The sequence below is a fragment of the Amia ocellicauda genome, chromosome 4 (assembly GCF_036373705.1).
Source record: "Amia ocellicauda isolate fAmiCal2 chromosome 4, fAmiCal2.hap1, whole genome shotgun sequence".
Taxonomy (NCBI): Eukaryota; Metazoa; Chordata; class Actinopteri; order Amiiformes; family Amiidae; genus Amia; species Amia ocellicauda.
The window spans coordinates 51044004-51069048 of record NC_089853.1 but is presented as its reverse complement, the minus strand read 5'-3'; the positions used below and the strand labels follow the sequence as shown (position 1 = coordinate 51069048).

Genomic DNA, 25045 nt, shown 5'->3' with positions numbered 1-25045 from the left:
CTCTCCAAGTCATTAAGGTTTGTGTGTGACCAATTGTTTTCTTGGTGACTATGGTCCCAGCTGCCTTGAGATCATTAACAAGATCCTCCCGTGTAGTTCTGGGCTGATTCCTCACCGTTCTCATGATCATTGAAACTCCACGAGGTGAGATCTTGCATGGAGCCCCAGACCGAGGGAGACTGACAGTTATTTTGTGTTTCTTCCATTTGCGAATAATCGCACCAACTGTTGTCACCTTCTCACCAAGCTGCTTGGCGATGGTCTTGTAGCCCATTCCAGCCTTGTGTAGGTCTACAATCTTGTCCCTGACATCCTTTGACAGCTCTTTGGTCTTGGCCATGGTGGAGAGTTTGGAATCTGATTGATTGATTCCTTCTGTGGACAGGTGTCTTTTATACAGGTAACGAGCTGAGATTAGGAGCACTCCCTTTAAGAGAGTGCTCATAATCTCAGTTCGTTACCTGTATAAAAGACACCTGGGAGCCAGAAATCTTGCTGATAGGGGATCAAATACTTATTTCCCTCAATAACATGCAAATCAATTTATAACTTTTTTGAAATGCGTTTTTCTGGATTTTGTTGTTGTTATTCTGTCTCTCACTGTTAAAATACACCTACCATTAAAATTATAGACTGATCATTTCTTTGTCAGTGGGCAAACGTACAAAATCAGCAGGGGATCAAATACTTTTTTCCCTCACTGTATATATATATATATATATATATATATACAGTGAGGGAAAAAAGTATATATATATATATATATGGTACTACTTGTACAACTAACTCATCCTATTAAGAAAGGGAAAACTAAACTTCTTGAATGGAATGTCCATTTCATTCTTAGTCACTAAGAGTGATGCAACTGAGACAACAGAGATGCGACGATCTGGGGCAAGCAAGCAACTAATAGGCTGGGCAGGCTGATTCTTTTTAACTTGAGACTGAAAGGGATGTTATGTATGTTAACTGAATTGCAACAGCTCCCAATAAGGAGAGAGTTGATGGTTGTCTACAAACAGAAGTGGATAAGGGACATTGCAAGAAAAGTCAACATTTTGCATGATGGGCTATATATCGCCAGAAGAAAAACAAGCTATACAAATAACTGTAAAGAGAAGAAAATGTCTAACAACAAGGACAGTTAGACTCTTCACAATTCCAGCATTAAGTTTCTTAACTAGAACTGCTGATTTCAAGTCTGCTTCTTAGAACCAGTAACAGGCACAGCTTCAGATGGGCAAGAGGGAGAAACAATATTGCTGTTGCATGTTGCTTTCAGAAGATGTTTACATTTGTATGCAAATCAAAAGCTTATTCTGACTTTTCTTTAGCTACCTTAGTTTAGTAAAAGTGCCCACAAAAGATATATAAGTCATACGTAAACACATTATTGGGAAAATACATTGTTTCTTTTGTAACATGTAACACACTGCACATTAATTTCATGTCATTCTGTTAACCAGGAAACTGGCAAATTTGTTTCTAATATACTTTTCATATTGTTATCCTCCTGATATGGGAACTATGGTAGACAGTATCTGATGAACATGTATTTATTCTTTTTATAATATGAGGCATGTTTCCAACTCACTTCGCAAACTCAAGTATAGTCTCCGGTCGAATAGCCCCATCAAGATGTACATGCAGTTCTACCTGAGGGAGGAAAATAATTGCATTAAGGAGTATATATCTCAAATACACTAGCTAGTTGCCAGACCATTACTTATAATATAACAATCTTGACTTAAATGGGAACTAGCATGGTACTTAAAATTATGGTTTTGTCTACCCTTTTGATTTCTGTGCATTCCAATAGTTGCATCACTTGAGTCATCATACTTGCCTGAACTGGTATGTATGAATAGGATAATGACAGGAACGTATGTTAATTGTGTACTTTTTGGAATCCAATGTATTCACAATTTTCTTATTCCAGTACAATCTGCACCAAATATTTTTTGTCTTTTGTATAGTAGAGGTTTAAAAATAAAACAACCCAACACTCATATGTATTACTTAAGAAGTATTTGGCAACTTGTAAGTGGCAACTTGTAAAAACAGAAGTATTTACAAGTTGCCACAGAGAGACACAGGAAAGTACAGGTGAGAGGCAGCCATCTTGTTGTTTGACTAGTTTCAGACCGGTCTTAGCATTGCTCATTTTGTTTTAAGTTTGCCTAAATTGACAGCTGTTGCACTGTTTCTCAGTCACACAAGTTAAGCAGTTGACTAGGCAACAGGAACCAAGGGACTTCAAAATAAAAAATAAAAAATAAAGCTAATATTTAGAAGCATGTGGCCACAACAGTGTCAGGTTTGCAGAATGACTGCCTTCCTGGATGAACTCATTCAAGAAGTTTTCATTTTTTAACATTGTCGACAGGTTGAAATCCTAGAGATCAAGGTTTGTGATCTTGAGGCTCAGCTTGTTGATCTGCGCTGTATTAGGGATATAGAAGAATTGGTCAATCAGTCCATGAGAGAGATGGTGTGCATGCCAAAACCTAGGAGAGTTGAGACCTCAGGGCAGGACAGCGTAGAGAACTGCTGGGTTACATCGTAACCGCAGAACAGGGCATGCACAACCCCTAGAGACACCCCAAGAGCTAGGATTGCCCAACAGGTTCCAACTGCTGGACACCGAGTTGGACAATGACACCTCAGAGGGTGATGGGGGGCAGTTGAGCACCAGAGCACCATGGTGCCCATCCCCCCCAGAAGAGGGAGGTAGTTATAGTAGGAGACTCAATACTTAGAGGTGTAGATCACACAGTGTGCTCTAGTGATAAGGAGACCCGCATGGTATCTTGCCTGCCTGGTGCTCAGGTTGCAGATCTCCCCAAACTAGTAGACAGACTACTGGCCAAAGCTGGGGGGAATCCACTGGTCATGGTCCACATTGGAACCAATGACATAGGAAAAGGTAGGACAGAGGTTCTGCAATACAAATTTAAAGAGTTAGGAACAAAACTAAAGAGCAGAACCTCCACGGTAGTTTTCTCCTAAATACTTTTGGTACCACGTGCCAGGCCAGGGAGACAGGCAGTGATTAGAAAGTTTAACACGTGGTTGAAATCTTGGTGTAGGGAAGAGTGGTTTAGGTTAACGGAGCATAGGTCTTTCTTCTGGGATAGATGGGACCTGTACAAACCGGACGGTCTACATCTAAACAGAAGGGGGGCTAATGCATTGGGAGAGCGTATGTGCAGTGAAATTGAGAATCATTTAAACTAGGGACCAGGGGGGCAGGGAGCTCTTACAATGGGAGATGTTCCTCTAAGGAAAGAAAACAAAGGGAACCCGCTAGTAGGATAGTCCTGAAATGTTTGTACCTCAATGCCAGGAGAATAAGGAACAAGATGTTGGACTTAGAAGCCACAGTGCTGGCATGTGACTATGATGTTGTAGGAGTGACGGAAACATGGCTTACAGAAAACGATGGGGATGAATACAAGTTAGAAGGATACAAACATTTTAGGAGAGACAGGCAAAATCGAAGAGGAGGTGGGGTAGCATTATATGTGAAAAATGACACTGAGGCAGAAGAACTAAAATTAAATCCCAGTAACGGAACATAATCTTTGTGGGTGAAACTTTTGAACAAGAGATCCAGAGGATTAGTGGTAGGAGTTTGTTACAGACCACCCAACTCAGATATTCAGCAAGATGTTGCATTGTACAGTGTAATCAGGACTGCATGTAGCAAGGATGTGGCTGTTATAATGAGGGATTTCAATTTCCCAAACATAGACTGGGAAAGCCCAGTTGGGACTACAGAAGCAAATATAGAAATGGTTGAGATGGTAAATGACTGCTTTCTATCTCAATTTGTCAGGGAACCAACCAGGGAGAGTGCATTGACTAGTTAGAGAACCAATGGCAAATTGTGATCATAACATGGTTAGCTTTGAGGTATTCTTTCAAAAAACAAGGCCCAAGTCTAAAACAATGCTCTACAATTTCAGAAAAGCAAACCTTGAAGGTATGAGGCGGCACTTAGAAGAGGTAGACTGGAACACACTGGATACAGATTCAGTTGAAAATGGATGGTTATATTTTAAGAATATACTACTTGAGGCTCAGGAGAAATTTGCACCAAAACTTGAGGACCAAAAAGCAGTGGCCAAAATGGTTTAATAGAGGTATGCAAAAAAATATAAAGAGGAAGAAAATGTTGTATAGCGCATACAAAAGGGACGGGGACGAAAAAAAATACATAGAATATGTTGAGCTGCAAAGAGATCTTAAGAAAGGGATCAGGAAAGCAAAGAGGGAAATAGAAAGAAACAGCTCTTGGAGCTAAAACTAATGCAAAGAGCTTTTTTCAATACTACAACAGCAAGAGGACAATAAGGGAGGAAGTGAAACAAATAAAGGGCAAAAAGTAGACAGAAAATAGAAGAGCATCTTAATGAAAATCATATTCTTGGAGATAGTCAACATGGGTTTAGACGAGGCAGATCATGTCTTACTAATTTATTCGAATTTTTTGAACATGCAACTGCAGCTGTAGATCATGTGAAAGCATATGATATGATATACTGAGATTTTCAGAAAGCTTTTGATAAGGTTCCACACCAAAGACTGATCCTCAAATTGGAAGCTGTATGCATTCAGGTTAATGCAAGTACAGTGAGGGAACAAAATATTTGATCCCCTGCTGATTTTGTATGTTTGCCCACTGACAAAGAAATGATCAGTCTATAATTTTAATGGTAGGTGTATTTTAACAGTGAGAGACAGAATAACAACAAAAAAATCCAGAAAAACGCATTTCAAAAAAGTTATAAATTGATTTGCATGTTAATGAGGGAAATAAGTATTTGATCCCCTATCAATCAGCAAGATTTCTGGCTCCTAGGTATCTTTTATACAGGTAACGAGCTGAGATTACGAGCACTCTCTTAAAGGGAGTGCTCCTAATCTCAGCTCGTTACCTGTATAAAAGACACCTGTCCACAGAAGCAATCAATCAAACAGATTCCAAACTCTCCACCACGGCCAAGACCAAAGAGCTGTCCAAGGATGTGTAGCATAAGGTAAACTTATAAATTTCAATTAAAGAAGTGAATTTATAGTATCACCTTATCACGAATCCTGGAAACTTGTAGAACTCAATTTCCGTAATAATTGGACGCAGACAACAATTCCAAAGATATAAATTGTCAAATGTATTAAAGACAAAGTCTAAATGTAGTACTACACTAATAACAAAAGGAAAAAACTAATTAAAATTCAACTCTAGATCAACAACTCAAAGACAAATCAATTCCGTGACCAACAAACCATGGGATTGCATATGATAACACACAAATCGTTAAACATAAAAGGTTATAAACACATTGACTACAATACCACTGAGTAAGACGAAGGTGAGTCTCTCATTAGTATTGTTAGTCGGACATCAAATAACTACGTAGGTTAGTATTTATGTCGGGTAACTTCTCGTTATATACACTCACCTAAAGGATTATTAGGAACACCTGTTCAATTTCTCATTAATGCAATTATCTAACCAACCAATCACATGTCAGTTGCTTCAATGCATTTAGGGGTGTGGTCCTGGTCAAGACAATCTCCTGAACTCCAAACTGAATGTCTGAATGGGAAAGAAAGGTGATTTAAGCAATTTTGAGCGTGACATGGTTGTTGGTGCCAGACGGACCGGTCTGAGTATTTCACAATCTGCTCAGTTACTGGGATTTTCACGCACAACCATTTCTAGGGTTTACAAAGAATGGTGTGAAAAGGGAAAAACGGCAGTATGCGGCAGTCCTGTGGGCGAAAATGCCTTGTTGATGCTAGAGGTCAGAGGAGAATGGGCTGACTGATTCAAGCTGATAGAAGAGCAACTTTGACTGAAATAACCACTCGTTACAACCGAGGTATGCAGCAAAGCATTTGTGAAGCCACAACGCGTACAACCTTGAGGCGGATGGGCTACAACAGCAGAAGACCCCACCGGGTACCACTCATCTCCACTACAAATAGGAAAAAGAGGCTACAATTTGCACAAGCTCGCCAAAATTGGACAGTTGAAGACTGGAAAAATGTTGCCTGGTCTGATGAGTCTCGATTTCTGTTGAGACATTCAGATGGTAGAGTCAGAATTTGGCGTAAACAGAATGAGAACATGGATCCATCATGCCTTGTTACCACTGTGCAGGCTGCTGGTGGTGGTGTAATGGTGTGGGGGATGTTTTCTTGGCACACTTTAGGCCCCTTAGTGCCAATTGGGCATCATTTAAATGCCACGGCCTACCTGAGCATTGTTTCTGACCATGTCCATCCCTTTATGACCACCATGTACCCATCCTCTGATGGCTACTTCCAGCAGGATAATGCACCATGTCACAAAGGTCGAATCATTTCAAATTGGTTTCTTGAACATGACAATGAGTTCACTGTACTAAACTGGCCCCCACAGTCACCAGATCTCAACCCAATAGAGCATCTTTGGGATGTGGTGGAACGGGAGCTTCGTGCCCTGGATGTGCATCCCACAAATCTCCATCAACTGCAAGATGCTATCCTATCAATATGGGCCAACATTTCTAAAGAATGCTTTCAGCACCTTGTTGAATCAATGCCACGTAGAATTAAGGCAGTTCTGAAGGCGAAAGGGGGTCAAACACAGTATTAGTATGGTGTTCCTAATAATCCTTTAGGTGAGTGTATATATCAGTCTCATTTACGTTTGCCGAGAAAGATCCTATCATTACTTGTTACCACAATTTCCCTTAACTGATTATTATTCAATGATTAAGGATAGGCAGGGCCACCAATAATCTAATGTCTATTAAGGTGTGTCAATTTCAGACTAAACAGTTAAACAGGAATGAGAAGATATTTCTCAGCGTTGACAGATTTTATTTCTAAAATTGTCAACAAAACAGTTTAATGCAACACACATTTATATTTAAGCAAAACTAAATGATATTACACATTCTAGAGTTATGAATCACAGATTAACATTTCTAATTGATTTCTCAAATGTCATGAATGATAAACTCCAAACTGTTAAACTTATCTGAACTTCGTTGCAGAGAGGCCTCTCTGGCTTCGGGCTCAGATAACAGCACACGACACGAGGTCCGTGTGGTGTGGAACAAAGGCAGTCCGGTTCGGCTTTGTCCAAGAACTTCCACTCAGTCGATGCACCTGGAAGTTGGGGTTTCGCGAAACAGAGTCTTTTCCAAACAGATTTTCCACTGGTTTGAAGGCTCCAAGGTTGTGCACAAAATCTTCTTTGTAAGCAGGGTTTCCACCGTAGTTACTTGAAGACAAAGTCTTTGAGGAAAGCAGGACCCTGTTCGTTTCCAAGGGTCAAGTTTCTTAAGACTCAATAGCTATTTAAATGACTGACACTTTCGTATTCAGTCGACTTGTCAATTGTCCAGCTGTAAAACTCCACTGATCAGGTGGGTACAGGCGGGCAGGCGCAGTTTGTAAAGTTCTTTATTTAATAAAGACCTTTAAAATAATTCTTTGTACGGCTCAATCTCCTTCTCCCTGTTTAACCCTTCTGTTGCCGGCAAAGACTTAGTTGGTTTCTGGTTCCGGTTCGGGCAACAGAGCTACAGGTTGAGCTGTGGCAGCGAGTTACTGGTTCAGGTGAGAGGGAGAGAGAGAGAGAGATAGATGCCGTGCGCTACCCTTTATACGCCTGTCAGATCAATAGATGATTGGTTCTTGAGTTTGTGAGATTGGATTTCAGTTTCAGCCCCCAGTGTCCTATTGGAGGGGGGCTTGATTTATGACTGATGTCAATCCATGCCAGCTTTTGGAAATGCCAGTTGGCCCGGGTTCGTAGCTCTGTGTTGGGATCAGCTCTCGTCCATTTCAAAGAGTTTTTATTACCTACAGGCCCCCTTCCCCAGAAATCTCACAGCAGGGATTCCAAACTATTTGGCCTATTCTCTGAGCCATCCTCCCAAGGAAATCTGATAACTTTGGGGGGGGAGAGGTCTTCTTTAGATCAGTGCTTCAGCTCAGAGCTAAAATGCTCTTATCAAAATACACCCAACATAACGCTACAGATGTCAGGGACAAGACTGTAGACCTACACAAGGCTGGAATGGGCTACAAGACCATCGCCAAGCAGCTTGGTGAGAAGGTGACAATAGTTGGTGCGATTATTCGCAAATGTGAAGAAACACAAAATAACTGTCAGTATCCCTCGGTCTGGGGCTCCATGCAAGATCTCACCTCGTGGAGTTTCAATGATCATGAGAACGGTGAGGAATCAGCCCAGAACTACACGGGAGGATCTTGTTAATGATCTCAAGGCAGCTGGGACCATAATCACCAAGAGAACAATTGGTAACACACTATGCCGTGAAGGGCTGAAATCCTGCAGCGCCCGCAAGGTCCCCCTGCTCAAGAAAGCACATGTACAGGCCCGTCTGAAGTTTGCCAGTGAACATCTGAATGATTCAGAGGAGAACTGGGTGAAAGTGTTGTGGTCAGTTGAGACCAAAATCGAGCTCTTTGGCATCAACTCAACTCGCCGTGTTTGGAGGAGGAGGAATGACCCCAAGAACACCATCCCCACCATCAAACATGGAGGTGGAAACATTATGCTTTGGGGGTGTTTTTCTGCTAAGGGGACAGGACAACTGCACCACATCAAAGGGACGATGGACGGGCCAAAGTACCATCAAATCTTGGGTGAGAACCTCCTTCCCTCAGCCAGGGCATTGAAAATGGGTCGTGGATGGGTATTCCAGCATGACAATGACCAAAAACACACAGCCAAGGCAACAAAGGAGTGGCTCAAGAAGAAGCACATTATGGTCCTGGAGTGGCCTAGCCAGTCTCCAGACCTTAATCCCATAGAAAATCTGTGGAGGGAGCTGAAGGTTCGAGTTGCCAAACGTCAGCCTCAAAACCTTAATGACTTGGAGAGGATCTGCAAAGAGGAGTGGGACAAAATCTCTCCTGAGATGTGTGCAAACCTGGTGGCCAACTACAAGAAACGTCTGACCTCTGTGATTGCCAACAACGGTTTTGCCACCAAGTACTAAGTCAAAGGGGTCATATTCTTATTTCACTGATTAACATGCAAATCAATTTATAACTTTTTTGAAATGCGTTTTTCTGGATTTTTTTGTTGTTATTCTGTCTCTCACTGTTAAAATACACCTACCATTAAAATTATAGACTGATCATTTCTTTGTCAGTGGGCAAACGTACAAAATCAGCAGGGGATCAAATACTTTTTTCCCTCACTGTAGATGGATTATGAACTGGTTGATGTATAGGAAACAGAGGGTGTCGATTAGAGGAGTCGCAACAAAAATGTCCACTATAATTACACTATGGGAGGAATAGAACTAGATTAAGTATCGCATGAGAAAGACCTAGGAGTCTATGTGTACTCCTCACTTTATCCATCCAAACAGTGTGGGGAAGCAATAAAAAAGGCAAACAGAATGCTGGGGTATATTGTCAAAAGTGTAGAATTTAAAACAAGGGAAGTAATGTTAAGACTATACAATGCACTAGTTAGACCTCATCTGGAATAATGTGTACAGTTCTGGGCACCACACTTCAAGAAGGATATTGCTGCTCTAGAGGCAGTTCAGAGGAGAGCAACTAGACTTATACCGGGTCTGAAGGGAATGTCCTACTCGGAGAGACTGAGGGAACTGAACCTTTTCACCCTGGAACAGAGGAGATTACGTGGGGACTTGATCCAAGTCTTCAAAATCATGAAGGGCATCGACCACATCAAACCAGAGGAGCTTTTCCAGATCAGCAGGGACACACGCACCCGGGGACACAAATGGAAATTGGGCTACAAGGCATTCAAAACGGAAAACTGGAGACACTTCTTTACACAGAGAGTAGTCACAATCTGGAACAAACTCCCTAGCAACGTGGTAGATGCTGAAAAATTGGGAACATTTAAAAATAGACTGGATAGGATCCTTGGATCACTTAGTTATTAATGGACACCAAACGAGCACAATGGGTCGAATGGCTTCCTCTTGTTTGTAAACTTTCTTATGTTCTTACATTGTGTCAGATTCAAGGAAGGTATAGGAAATAACCTTATTTGTCTGAAATAATTTCTTAAATATTTAGGGCAGCATGGTGGTGTGGTGGTTAGTGCTGCTGCCTCACAGTTCTAGGGTCCCGGCTTTGAGTCCCAGCTCGGTGGCCTGTCTGTGTGGAGTTTGCATGTTCTGTGTTGGTTTTCTCTGGGCACTCTGGTTTCCTCCCACCATCCAGAGGCATGCAGGTTAGGTTAACTGCTCACTTTAAATTGCTCTGTGTGTGAGTTGGGTCTGTCTGCGTGTGTCCCACTGATGGACTGGTGTCCTGTCCTGGGTGTATTCCTGCCTTGGACAGCTCTGGCTTCTCCATGACCCTCACCAGGATAAGTGGTTTTGACGATGGACGGATGAATTTCTTAAATATTTATTTTATGAAGTAATCTAACAGTGTTCATCTCATAGGTCATTATGATGGGATCTTTCTTGGAGACAAAGGCTACGCATTTAGATCCTTCTCCATACCCAGAACCAGCACCAGGGCCCCAAGCACGCTTCATTGTTGCTCTCACAAGGACACTTGCCACTTTGAACAATGATAAGAAAATTTACAGAAGAATTTATATTTATGTGCATAAATCACAAAATGTGTTTGAATGTGTTCAACTGAGAATATAATTCCACAAAGATGCAAATTGCTTTGACTTGTTGGGAGACACTGTGTAAATAGGTCTTACAAATCTTACATTTAGTGCAGTTCAGACTAAATGCTGTTTATGAGGTACCTCTTAAAGGTTAGTGCTTCAAGTTGTGATGAAGACAAAAGCATAAGAGGTTCTCTTTGCAGATGGAAGCAACACAGGCACTGCATTAATGTGTGGTGGAATAGGTATTTGTAACAGAAAGCCAAAGGGAATGCTTGAGTTTATTTCTAGAGAATAAGAATCCAAAGACATTATGTTGAAGCCTTGGTTAATCCCATTCTAAGATAATTTACTTGAGTCTGGGCATTGCATTATGAAAAGGACACAGAGCTAAAGAAGATTCAAATAAGAGCGTGCATGGAAAATGTACAGATAAGAGAGCTGAAATTTATAAGGCCTACATGGAAACAGTTTGAGGCATACTTCCATTGTGCCCATAGAAATCTCCAGGTTGATTCCAGCAGCAACTACTAGCAAGTAGTTTGTTTTGGGTTTGTTTTTTTACATAAAAAAAAACAGGTTACTGTCTCATTGGTATGTAACAAAAGAAGAAAATACATCTTAATCACTCTTTCTGTGGTTCAGTAACCGCTTCATCCATTACAAGGTCAATACTCTAAGTATTTGTTTGTCAAAGAAGGCTTCACATTCTGTAATCATATCGCTTTTAACTTCGATTGTATTCCTCTTTTTCAACAGATGGAAACCGTAGTTTATAATCCAACAATATAAACAGCAAAGCATCTCTGGAATGGTGCAAACACAACTGATGCTACAACAACCCTCTGAATAAAAAAAATCCAACAAATACACAAAATCAAGAACATTTATTCTTATAACCCTGTGCTGTTGATTTGGGAGGCGAGCAATTGCTTACTGGTTTGAATTTGTTTTGAACTAAACTTGGCAGAATATATAACAACTGACATTTATTTATCAGTGGAGGATATGCTGAGGATATTGTAACCCTGTATGAACCCTGTATAATGTTTTATATTAACTGTATAATGTTTTATATTAATATTAGCATTAGAAATAATAGCATGTATAAAGACCTAGCAAATTGGATTCATCAAGCTAGCGAAAGCCAACAAGGCGGTTGTTAAGGGTACATCCTCTCCGCTTCCACTTCTGTTTTTCTATAAGAGAACAACCCACAGATGAACAGACCACAGGTTTCTGCCAGTTTGCTTAGTGTCTGTTTGTGAATTTCCTGTTTTTCTCTGAAGGCTGAAGATGTTACATTATAGTGATTGATTACGTCATTGTCCATCGTTAAAGAAAACTGTGAGATCGGGCAGTTTATATGTCATAACAGGAAAACATCTGCTTCCATGATGATCCCCCCTCCCTCCGGAAGAACAGCCTACAAAATCTGCAGAGCTGGCACTTTCTGGAACTTGTGATTGGATAATAATCACAGTACCCTACTTTATTTTCCCTTAAAACTGTACTTATTTCTGCTAAGAATTAAGTTTCACTGCGGGGTTGCCCCTCGCACGTGATTCTTCCAAGCTCGTTAAATATATATATTATTCTTTGGACTTCAAAGACTCCAATTCTTTATTGGGTTCTTCAACTGCACTTTGTTTCTTTGTTTTCAGGGTGTCAGGGTTTCATTTACTGGTAAAACCATCACCAACTCATATCCTCAGCAAGAACACTCCTCTTTATCACCATGAGATACAGTTGCACTTATCAGTCCCAGCTTTTATACTCCAAAAAGGACAACAATGATAGTAAAAGGACCAGCTCAATAAAAAAAAAAGTTACTTAACAACACTTTTGGTTACAATTGTAAGGTCCAAGTCTAGGCTGTGTGCATTACAAAAGCATATCTTTCAACTCTGTTTCCAACGGCTAGGACATGTTGGCCTCTCCTAACTAATTTATGTCTTTATGAGGATTATTTTTTGCATATGGAATAATCAATTTCCCATGACAGTGCTGGGTGGTTATTTTGTTCTGTGTCTGTACTTTAGCCAAATCTCATACATTCCTTTTTTTGCTGACACAGCTTGCTATCTAGACACGACCACTGTGACACTGCAGTGGAAAGTAACTGACTCACCACTAGCCATTGTGAAATAGAGATGAAACCCAACAGGGAAAAGCAAGGAGTTAACAATAAATGGAATAAAACAAATAACAGTGCAGGCAGTGTGGCAAAAACACAAAATGGACAGCTAGGTACTAGGAATTCAGACCAGTTTCTTTGGAATTTTTCCTTGTATTATTATTATATTTTTAGATTAATTGTATATAGAAAACCAGTTCCTCACTTTAATAGGAACCAGACATTTGTATGCTCACTGGCTTTTAACAAATAGTGAGTTTATTGCTATTTCTGATAAAAGTAATTTAAATGGTATACTTTGGTTTCTTGGTCTTCTCAATTCTCCATGTTTCTCTTCATGAACCAAGGCTAAGACCAAAAGTGTGCACAAAATCAGACACAAAAGTAACAGTAATCCTGTCATGGGATATGATGGCACAACAGGGGTACTAGAGTTGGTTTCTGTTGAACAATTTTCCACAGGATTGGATCTAATCCAGTTCTTGCTGTTTTCAGTGAAGATTAAAGAATATTTCTCTGTGGGGAGAGAAGCTAGTGTATTGTTTCCTGGACATGCCTATAAAACAGACTTTTTTTTTTTTTATCCCTGGGCTTCTGAAAAAGGTGCAAAAGCTATTCAGCTTTTGATAGCACTTTTCAGAAGTGTGTTTCTATAACGACAACACAAGAAGTGACTTTTAAACCACTGCTCTTAAAATTCAACACTCACTGTTAACCTCCATTCAATACTAAGGAACAGTATCATTAACCAAGACTCTTGAGTACCGTATTTTACACTTCCGATGGTTAAGTGAAGTTAAATTAAATAGGTTGAAGGTTAGTATCTGTGAGGGTCTCTAAAATGGAGTTTGTTTGTTGATTGATTGATTTAGGGGTTTTAACCCCAGTGAAAAGGACTATTTAATGTAAGGGTTTCAAATGGGTTTCACATCATTGTAAAAAAAATAATAACAGTTTGATAGTGGCATGCTAACTTCACACGAATGATAACCAGGTCAATTATTAACTGCTTCACTGTAGAGGTTTGGACAAATACTGTCAATTCCACATAATAAATCTCTTAAATTACTACTAGGTTGGAAATCTATGCTGCTAGCTAGCTAATGTTGATTGTTTATTTTTAAACTGTTTAAATCAATTGTGTTTTTTTGTTCTATTTCCTTTCTAAATTGTCAACCTGTCAATGTGAAGTGATAAAACAAAAAGTACAGTACAGTAATTTATGCTGGAAAGCCTGGAGTTATGTTTATCAGCTGTCAGTACTTTAGCACTTGTTATAAAACTAGCTGAGAGTCCAGAGATTTCAAAGGGCATCTCTTTACGTTAACCATGTAGCATTTGAAGCACAAGTTATAGGAATGTGGCTCACTCCTTGATCTGTATGGCCACATGAGTCTCCAGCCTTTCATTTTATTTGAGCTGCTAATGATGTCACTTCACTGAATTAATGTAATTTGGTCCAAACTAATAATGTCCACCCTGGTCCTGGAAAGCAGCAATACAGCTTGGGCCTGCTTTTCCATTATTGGTAAGGGATATACTCATGAGTAAGGGAATTCCATATGTTTATTATATTTAAGACACTTACAGCTCATCTACTCACAATGGATGCAAAAAGCCTCCATCAATTGTCTTTGAAAACCTTAAAAATATAAGAATCTTTAAAACTGATCGTCTTCCTTGTCACATGGACATATTTGATCAACTTTGGAAAATCAGGATTTGTTCAATAAAGGGGATATGGTCCTTGGGGGCTAATTGGAATTTGGCTATTTGCTCCAAGTGATCTCTGGAAATATGAATCTATCAAAACTCTGTCTTCATTGATTAGAATTGAATGTTTCAAAGTGTTAATACATTTATTTAAAGGTGATCTTAAAACCTGTTGGATTGGGGATCTATAGCACCAGCTTTAGATAGCCCTGGTCTAGACTAGCACTGCTCACAGACTTTATCTATGGAGGTTGTTAAGTTTATTATGAAACCTGCAGATCAAGATTGAATACCATAGCTTTCCAAGGGATTGTTTAACTACATATTTCACACTGAGGCACTTTCCTGGAATACTCCAGGAATTAGTTCAGTACCAATTCATCGTGAGGTTCGAGTCACAGTGAGTAAAGGTATGTTGTTTTTAAGCTGTTTGGTCCAAGGCTTTGGTTTGTCAAGTTTTTTCCTGTTTTATGCTGGATGTATTTGTTGGGCCTTGTGTAAACTATCTCTTGCCATCTCATCCAAACAGGTTTTAACAGTCTCCCCTCCTAGATAGTAAAGTAGGTCCCGAAATCATAGGCATTGGTTTAGAGGGGAATGGGGGTACGTCCCCCCCCCCCCCCAATAAGACTGTGCCCAGCTCCATGTATGTAGTGGACAACACCGCTCACCCCCCCAACCACGAATGACCCGAAATGCCTGTCCCCCCAGTTCTGAAATCAAACCAACGTCACTGCCTGAAATACTGAGGATTTAGCATAGAGGCCAAAGCACATGCATGAAAATTAACTGGAAGCATATCCAGGATTGACAAAAAAGTAACCTTTATGTTGAGTGTAAAGTGTTTGAGTCAAGGGTGCAATACAGTTGTTTTGTCTCCAATATTTTGTCCAAGAAATAACTTAATAATGTGTAATAACCCGAATGATCAGTTAGATGTGATAATTTTTCAATTAATGTATATAGGCCTATATATCCAATGCATATTGAGTGTCTGCAGACTTTTATATTTGGGATTAATGAATAGTGTATAGAACAATATGAATACTGACAGGTTCTCCCTGGACCTTTTTAATATTTCTCACAAATCTTTTAAATAGTTTTTGTTTCTCTCAAAGTAATGCACAGTGATTAACAGATGCATGTGACATGATAATTCTTAGCCTAAGAACACACCAGTAATAATTCTGAAGTATTTCATAAACAAATTAACACAAAACTCAACTGTTATGCTTTGGAAATCTTGAATTTCCTCAGACCTCTCCGGTAACTCCCTAGGCTGCAAGAAATTATGTCAAACAGTTTGAATGACAAAACATAACAAATTAGTTGTGCATGTAGAGTCTGATGTAGGTGTATATGTGAAACTGTAATGTTGGCCACGTTCTTCTGAGATTCATACACGTTTCCTAAAATGAGTAGGGGAGGGCTAGTTGTGGGTTTTTTACACTTTTCACAGATAACCTACTACAGCACGGATTGTTTAGTTTAAACTCAATATTTATGTGTGTGTGTGTGTGTGTGTGTGTGTGAGAGAGAGAGAGAGATTTTTATTTTGTAAACTTCCTGACTGAGGGATGTCACTTCTAGAGACCAAATATTATAAATCAATCCTTGTTGATCTGCTTTTCTACTTCTGGAAAGTAGAATATTATTTATTCGTTTACATTTGAAAGTTGTTATCGAATGCTTTTACCGCGTTTATTTTTTAAATGTATTTCCGCATAATACCGCTCTGCACTGTATGAATTGTAAATGCGGAAAAGGGGGGTGCAAAATATCTAGACGTTTTATTCCCGTTATCAAGGTCTGCAACCAAAGCTATACTCGTGCCATTAAACAACGAAAACGAATTGACATTTTTAAATAGACCTATATAGTAAGTTTTGCCTACATTCAAATGGCTCTCCCTTTAAAACAACTCTTCCAATGAAGCAGATAGTAGCAAACTTTCAAGTTTCGTCCTGCCATAGCTGGTGACCCAAGTGTCAAGTGTGAAATAAAATACAACCCTCCGGACTGCAGTTTCTATTCTGCTGCACCAACCACGTGTTCGTCGGTTACAGTACTTCAATTTATCTGTGCTTACCAGCAGGCTGCCGTGAATCTACGGTAGGTTAAGAGGTTTTTACTATCAAATATTACACCACATGGGTATACGTTTCAGTGGCTCACTTTTAGCCAACTTTGTAGTTGTAGCTTTCCTACTATGCAACACTTTCATTCAAGTGTCATGCTAAAACGCATCCAAATCCATGTCTTCAATGATTCCGCATGTACTATTGATCACGTTGAGCTTTGTGTTACAGCTGAACACATCCCAAATTGAGATTGCTCTACCAGAAGGTGTGTATGCAAGAACTGACATACATTGTTAATCAGTAAAATAGAAGGGAGGAAAAACAATGGCCGAAAGTTAAACTTTGAATGTATTGATGTAATTTAAATTATAGAATAATATGGAAACACCTATACTACTACTCGTACCAGTAGCGCTACTTGACAATATTAATTAAAACATGAATAACGACAAACAAATATGATTATAGCAAATACATTAACCATTTAGTTCAACACCTTTTAATTCGTGAATTTGATGTAGTGTTTGTATTACATATGATCCTAAAACATGTTTTAATTTAAACATTACCCCCCACATGATTGTTCTAAATACTCAAACGTTTATGGGACAGGGACCGTGTATCTTTTGTTATGTCATTAATATAATGTACACACATACATACATATAGGGCTGCTCCATATATTTTTGTTTGTTTTTCTTTCTCCTCACGTCTTACCTTAGGCTTGTTAAATGCAGCTTGTTGGTCGTTGGTACCGTTCTCTGCCATAATAGAGTTCCTGTCACTGTCGGTGAATTTGCTGAGACGGCAATGTGAAAGAGGAGCTTTTCTGTTTCTCGCTGCCCACAAGCACAACCTCCCTTCCTGCCCTGCTGTTAAATACATACCCACACGGCGACGCCTTGTTCCTCCCCCCAGACAAAACCGCTCTGTCCAAGTGTGCCTCTAGGCTTTCTCTAGGAATAATAATCAGCTATTGATTTCTGCTTATCTTTTGTGTATGTTAGGCTGTTTTGAGTTGCCGTTTGTTGAGGTGAGCAGTAACAGGCCATTTGGAGGCAACCAGATTAACTTTGTTCCTAAACCTTTTCAGCCATTCACGCAAAAGGTTTTAGCGTAATCTGAACGATTAACCCCTTTCTACAGACAAGATGTGTTGCCAGGTCTAGCCCATGGGTTGCTAATGCTTCGACCTGTCAAGGAATAGGGACATTGTGCGAGCGTGTGAAGCCTGAGATTCTAATTTATTTATTTGTAGATTTCACATGCCCTTTAGAGATTGAAAGACACAAAAATGTATATACTGTATCTGTCATGTGTTTTAAAAATCAAGCAATCAATAACAATAATTGCAGACATCCGTATTTAAAGCAATTCTCATTATGGATGTGGGCAGGGAGGGTTACTTTTAAAAAGTACTCCGTTACAAAATACTGATAACCTTATTTTGAAAACAATCTGTAACCTAATCCAATACATTACTCCAAATCAGCAACGTAATCAGAATACTTTTAGATTAATTTGGGAATATTTTTTTCAGTGGTCAGTGTTTGTGTCTGAGGTCTCCTTGCCAAAACTACATAATGTATCTGGGACAATGCACGTCAGTTTTTTTAACGAGAATGCATATTACCATAAGACATTTCTACATGAAAAATTAATAACCGGATCAAAATAAACTGTGAGGGAGCACAAATATTCCAGTTGAGGGGACATTGCCCCTTGCCCCCCCTCCCCACCCCCGTGGCGCTGGACCTGATCTTGATACCCTTATTTTTTTTTACAAACCGACATAAATCAGATCAGTGATGTGTTAAAATCAAAGAAGGTGTATCACTTTCAGTTATTTTAAGGCAGGAGGTTGGTTTCTGTTTTCTGCTAATCACTGATATCGTGGAACCTATTTTCTTGAAAACTTACATAGGTACCTTGTCTGTAAATTTAAAGTACGTTTAATGCTTATGAAGACTACAGTTTATTTTGTTCTATCTGTGAAGATACACGGATCAAACAACTTGCTAAAATAAAGGGGATTAAAACGCCATGTATTGTTATTCATGCTATATTGTTATCACCGGTTTCAATTCATCCGGCACAGGAAACACAGTTTGAAATCAATGCAATTAGGGCGTTATTTTTAAGTATCAACAAGTGAGGAATGTTATGCATCTTGCTTATGCAATTGACACATTATTCACGTCTTACCTTATTTTAAGTGATATCTATCGGTTTGTAAGTTTAAAGGTTTGTCATGTGAGGATCCCTTGAACGCACACTGTTAAGAGCACGGAACGACACGCCTCGGGTTAGGACTTGTTTATTCAGTGCGCACGATTTGTTTTGGTTTAGAGTATAAACACGTTGTATGTTGTTATTTTGGTATTATATTAAGTATTTCATTGTTAAGGTCAAAGAACCGGCTAGGATGCACAGGAACTATTTGTAATGTACGTGGATGTACCTTGAATTGAGATAGGATAACTTATTTCTGCAAATACAAACTATCGATAACGTTTTTGGTTATACTATTTCTGTGCTGACGTTTTGCTTATTATGCTTTCGTAAAAGTATGTAATTATTAAATCGCATTAAAATTGTTATTAAAATGCGTATGTTTTACTCGAATGTCAAGCATAATTGTATTACAGTTGTACACTGTATAAAAATAAAATCTTACCTCCAGATGTTTGTTTAGATTTTAAGTTTAGTGCTTGGAAGCACATCTTGTATTGCACTTTTATATTTGTTCCATTTTCTTTCTTTGGAAGTTAACAATTGCCGGTACTTCCACGAGTTAAACCCCTGCTAACACAAAATGTTGCCACAGCGGCCACAGTTGTAGAGCTGTGTGTTACTAACTGAGATGCTCACTAACAGCTCCATTCTGCTGCTTGTTGTAGAATGGATCCGAATCACCTGCTCTTATAGAGACTGTCAATAAAAACAATGTTGGAAAAACACTATACGCAGGCCCCTTCGGATTCCGTTACACTTGTACATTTTAGTGGAAATTATATATAAGTAATCAGTAATCTCTTATTCTTTTTTAGTATCGGTAATCCGAATACTCGTCTGACAGGAGTAATTTAACAGAAATACCGATAGTATCAAAATTATGTAATCTGACTACATAACACCTACTTGTATTTCGTTACTCCCCAACCCTGAATGTGAGCTACTGGATTGTCACAGCTGGGGGTCCGCAAAGTTATGATTTGTGCATCACAATTATTCGAGAGTGATATATACTGAAAAATGGTCAAAATAACCTATACTATTTCCTGTGGAATGTGGCACTGTCCAGCTCACACTATTTTCAATGGACCAGGGATTAACGGCCTTCTGCAGCCTGGCTGTGGACACCAACAAGATTCTATTGGCTACCCTTTTGCAATCGCTGGAATAGCATCTAATTCTACCTAGATTTCAGAATTCTACCGAGATTGTATCTGCTGAGCCACCTATTTTAGTATCGTCTGCAAATTTGACAAGTTTGCTAACTATCCCAGAGTCCAGATCATTAATATAGATTAGAAAAGCAAAGGCCCTAGTACTGATCCCTGTGGAACTCCACTACAGCTGCAAAAATTCTAATAAATTAGTAAGACATGATCTGCCTCGTTTAAACCCATGTTGACTACTCCAAGAATATGGTTTTCATTAAGATGCTACTCTATTTTCTGTCTAATAATTTTTTCCAACATTTTACAGGTGATGCAGGTGAGACTGATTTGGTCTGTAATTTCCTGGCTCTGGTTTTGTCCCTTTTCTTGTGGACTGGTATGACATTTGCTGTCTTCCAGTCAGTTGGCACATCCCCTGTTCTAAGTGTCATATTTGAGCGGCCTGTAAATAAATTCCCTAATTTCTTTAAGTACTGTTGGAAATATACCATCTGGCCCAGGTGATTTGTTTGTTTTTAATTCTGCTAGTCCCTTTAGTACCTCCTCCTCATTTATCCTGATCTCTTTTAGGGTTTGACTGGACTGGTTGTTAACCTGTGGCATGTTATCTGTTTTTTCTTTTGTAAAAACCTCTGTGAAATACTCATTTAGATCATTTGCCATCTTGTTTGTTTTCCAAGATACTTGCCCTTTATTTGTTTCACTTCCTCCCTTATTGTGCTCTTGCTGCTGTAGTATTGAAAAAAGCTCTTTGCATTAGCTTTAGCTCCAAGAGCTACAGTGAGGGAAAAAAGTATTTGATCCCCTGCTGATTTTGTACGTTTGCCCACTGACAAAGAAATGATCAATTTTAATGGTAGGTGTATTTTAACAGTGAGAGACAGAATAACAAAAAAAAATCCAGAAACACGCATTTCAAAAAAGTTATAAATTGATTTGAATGTTAATGAAGGAAATAAGTATTTGATCCCCTATCAATCAGCAAGATTTCTGGCTCCCAGGTGTCTTTTATACAGGTAACGAGCTGAGATTAGGAGCACTCTCTTAAAGGGAGTGCTCCTAATCTCAGCTCGTTACCTGTATAAAAGACACCTGTCCACAGAAGCAATCAATCAATCAGATTCCAAACTCTCCACCATGGCCAAGACCAAAGAGCTGTCCAAGGATGTCAGGGACAAGATTGTAGACTTATACAAGGCTGAAATGGGCTACAAGACCATCGCCAAGCAGCTTGGTGAGAAGGTGACAACAGTTGGTGCGATTATTCGCAAATGGAAGAAACACAAAATAACTGTCAGTCTCCCTCGGGTCTGGGGCTCCATGCAAGATCTCACCTCGTGGAGTTTCAATGATCATGAGAACGGTGAGGAATCAGCCCAGAACAACACGGGAGGATCTTGTTAATGATCTCAAGGCAGCTGGGACCATAATCACCAAGAAAACAATTGGTAACATTACGCCGTGAAGGACTGAAATCCTGCAGCGCCCGCAAGGTCCCCCTGCTCAAGAAAGCACATGTACAGGCCCGTCTGAAGTTTGCCAATGAACACCTGAATAATTCAGAGGAGAACTAGGTGAAAGTGTTGTGGTCAGTTGAGACCAAAATCGAGCTCTTTGGCATCAACTCAACTCGCCGTGTTTGGAGGAGGAGGAATGACCCCAAGAACACCATCCCCACCGTCAAACATGGAGGTGGAAACATTATGCTTTGGGGGTGTTTTTCTGCTAAGGGGACAGGACAACGGCACCGCATCAAAGGGACGATGGACGGGGCCATGTACCGTCAAATCTTGGGTGAGAACCTCCTTCCCTCAGCCAGGACATTGAAAATGGGTTGTGGATGGGTATTCCAGTATGACAATGACCACACACTGCCAAGGCAACAAAGGAGTGGCTCAAGAAGATGCACATTAAGGTCCTGGAGTGGCCTAGCCAGTCTCCAGACCTTAATCCCATAGAAAATCTGTGGAGGGAGCTGAAGGTTCGAGTTGCCAAACATCAGCCTCGAAACCTTAATGACTTGGAGAGGATCTGCAAAGAGGAGTGGGACAAAATCCCTCCTGAGATGTGTGCAAACCTGGTGGCCAACTACAAGAAATGTCTGAACTCTGTGATTGCCAACAAGGGTTTTGCCACCAAGTACTAAGTCGAAGGGGTCAAATACTTATTTCCCTTATTAACATGCAAATCAATTTAAACTTTGCGTTTATAAAAATGCGTTTTTCTGGATTTTTTTGTTGTTATTCGGTCTCTCACTATTAAAATACACCTACCATTAAAATTATAGACTGATCATTTCTTTGTCAGTGGGCAAACGTACAAAATCAGCAGGGGATCAAATACTTTTTTCCCTCACTGTATGTTTCTTTCTATTTCTCTCTTTGCTTTCCTGATCCCTTTCTTAAGGTCTCCTTGCAGCTCAACATATTCTGTGCATTTTGTTTAATCTCCATCCCTTTTGTATGCGCTATACAACATTTTCTTTCTCTTGATATTTTTTTGCATACTTCTATTAAACCATTTTGGCCAATGTTTGTTGGTCCTCAAGTTTTGGTACAAATTTCTCCTGAGCCTCAAGTAGTATATTCTTAAAATATAACCATCCATCCAATTAAGCAGGAACCAAATTAATAAAAAAAGGTTCATATGTAGTACCAGGCTTTATCCCTAATCTGTGTGAAATGAGCTGATTTGCTGCTGTAGAACAATCAGCATGAGCAGATGCTACCGAGTCTGCCTAATCTCAAATGAGCAGTGTCCTAATTATAATTAGAAGAAAAGACCAAGTGATGAGAGTGGTAAATGTAAAATCACTGTTCATTACAGAAAATTAGATACATCCACAGAATACAGCAACATGGGGTTAAAGTCACACAGGGGTAAAAGAGGGCCCTTGGCAATGTCTGAGGCCTCAATTTTACAAGCAATAACTCGGGTTAAAGAATCTGTGCTGTTGGAGAGCTATCAATCAATCAATTTTTATTTGTATAGCACTTTACAGACTGGTAAACATACAACAAACGTACAGCAAAATAAAAAACATAAATACAATAAAATCAAATATAGACCTGTAAACATTTTACATGATCTAGAATAAAGTGAGTGAACATTTAAGTAAATAAACCTTTTAAGCACAGAGGAGAGAAAAACAAAAAACTCCTATGAATGGCATGTAGGAGAAAATGAATCTCTGGCGGTCCACGGCTTAGGCCCTAGGCCTAATGGTTGCCTCCCCTCCAGGCAGTATAGTTATTACAGCAGCAAGGAGATCAGAAAGTTCTTTATCGGTGCTGCTGGCTGTGCTCTTCCCTCTGGAGGAGGCCTCTCGCTGGCCATCGGGGGTGGAGGGTTTGGACCATCAACAGGCTTTGGGTTGCGATGGCTCGTCAAACCTTGGGTGTGGAAGGCCTGTTGACCCTCCGTGGTGAGGTGCTTCTGGGATGGGTTGTGCCTCATCAGACTTCCACTGTGGGGGATGAGGTGCCTCGTTGGACCCTCAGAGGAGGCTGTTGCTGGAAGACAAGAGGGCAGTCGTGCATTTCCAAAGACAGTTGTGCAATTGCATGTCCATGGTACACCAGCAGCACTATGTGCTAGAAAAACAGAGACTAAACAGATGAGTCTTCAGACATGATTTAAAGGCTAAGACAGAGGGGGCATCTCTTACATTGGCTGGAAGATCGTTCCACAGCTTCGGGGCCCTATAACTGAATGCTCTACCACCTGCGCTTGTCATGTGTATTTTAGGGAGCGCTAAGTAACCGGCTTCCTGTGATCTCAATGGCCGACCTGGAGTGTATTCCATAAGGAGATCTTTTAAGTAGGGAGGTGCCAGTCCCTTTAGTGCTTTAAATGTTAATAAGAGCACTGTAAAGTCTATCCTGTAGTGCACGGGCAGCCAGTGAAGAGAAGCCAATACTGGAGTGATGTGTTCATGTTTTTTTGTTTTTGTTAGGATTCTTGCAGCAGCATTTTGGACTAACTGAAGTGCAGAAATAGCTCTGTTTGTGCTGCCTGACAAAATGGCATTGCAGTAATCCAATCTAGATGTAACAAATGCGTGTATCAATTTCTCAGTGTCCTGTAATGAGAGGAATTGTCTTAGTCTAGCAATGTTTCTAAGCTGGAGGAAGGAAGATCTCGACACATTCTGAATGTGTGATTCAAAAGATCACAGATGACACTCAGGTTTCGTGCCATCTCCTTAGGGGAGAAATTAAAGTTATCATTACTCAGTTTTGTTAGTGCATGATGAACAGTTTGATTTTTGTCTCCTAAAATTATGACTTCAGTTTTGTCAGAATTAAACATAAGAATTTTTTTTTGTCATCCATGTTTTAATCTCAGACAGACACTCAAAGGCTGTTGATGGTCCAACTGCCCCACCCCGATGGCTGGCGAGAGGCCTCCTCCAGAGGGAAGACCACAGCCAGCAGCACCAGTCAAGAACTTTCTGATCTCCATGCTGCTGTAATAACTATACTGCCTTGAGGGGAGGCAACCATTAGACCTAGGCCCAAGCCGTGGACCCCCAGAGATTCATACAATCCATAGGATTTTTTTAGTTTTTCTCTCCTCCATGCCTAAATTGTTTATTTATTTAAATGTTCACTTACTTTATTTTAGATCATGTAAACTGTTTACAGGTCTATATTTATTTTACTTTATTGTATGTATGTATTTTATTTTGCTATACATTTGTTTTATGTTTACCACTCTATAAAGCGCTCTGTGGCTACCCTACAAAGGGCACTATACAAAATAAAAAATGGATTGATTGATTGATTGATATAGTCAAGTGTATTTTTGGTTTTGTTTCCTGAAGCAATGATGCATATCCAATCCTTGCTGGATATACTTTCATCAAACTGGTAAAACCTGTTAGTATACGAGCAGCTTGAATTCCAATTATTCAGATTTTGGTTTAGTCCTGACATGTCATATTGCTGGGGTGTTTTGTTTTGTGATCATGGCTACCCATTGCAATCTCCCTATTGGAACATGTTTCTTGGTTAATTTGTGTTTCTAACCAATATGTTAATAGATTGAACCCTACATTGAACTG

The 25045-nt window shown here is 39.7% G+C and overlaps 1 protein-coding gene and 1 long non-coding RNA gene across 3 annotated transcripts in view; one reads left to right on the top strand and one right to left on the bottom strand.

The window, feature by feature from the left end:
• ada (adenosine deaminase) overlaps positions 1–17466 on the bottom strand; it is a 52583-nt gene extending 35117 nt beyond the window's left edge. For both annotated transcript variants that reach the window (XM_066702686.1, XM_066702687.1), the window contains exons 1-2: positions 17294–17466; positions 1595–1656 (exon numbers count right to left, since the gene is read on the bottom strand). In XM_066702686.1, coding sequence (XP_066558783.1) covers positions 1595–1656; positions 17294–17461 — 230 coding nt within the window. In that variant the 5' untranslated portion in view covers positions 17462–17466. The remainder of the gene's footprint in view (positions 1–1594; positions 1657–17293) is intronic.
• LOC136748710 (uncharacterized) lies at positions 16041–24769 on the top strand. Its single transcript, XR_010816611.1, has 2 exons — positions 16041–16607; positions 24328–24769. It is a non-coding gene; the product is annotated as an uncharacterized LOC136748710 (long non-coding RNA).
• Positions 24770–25045: the final 276 nt, after the last annotated feature.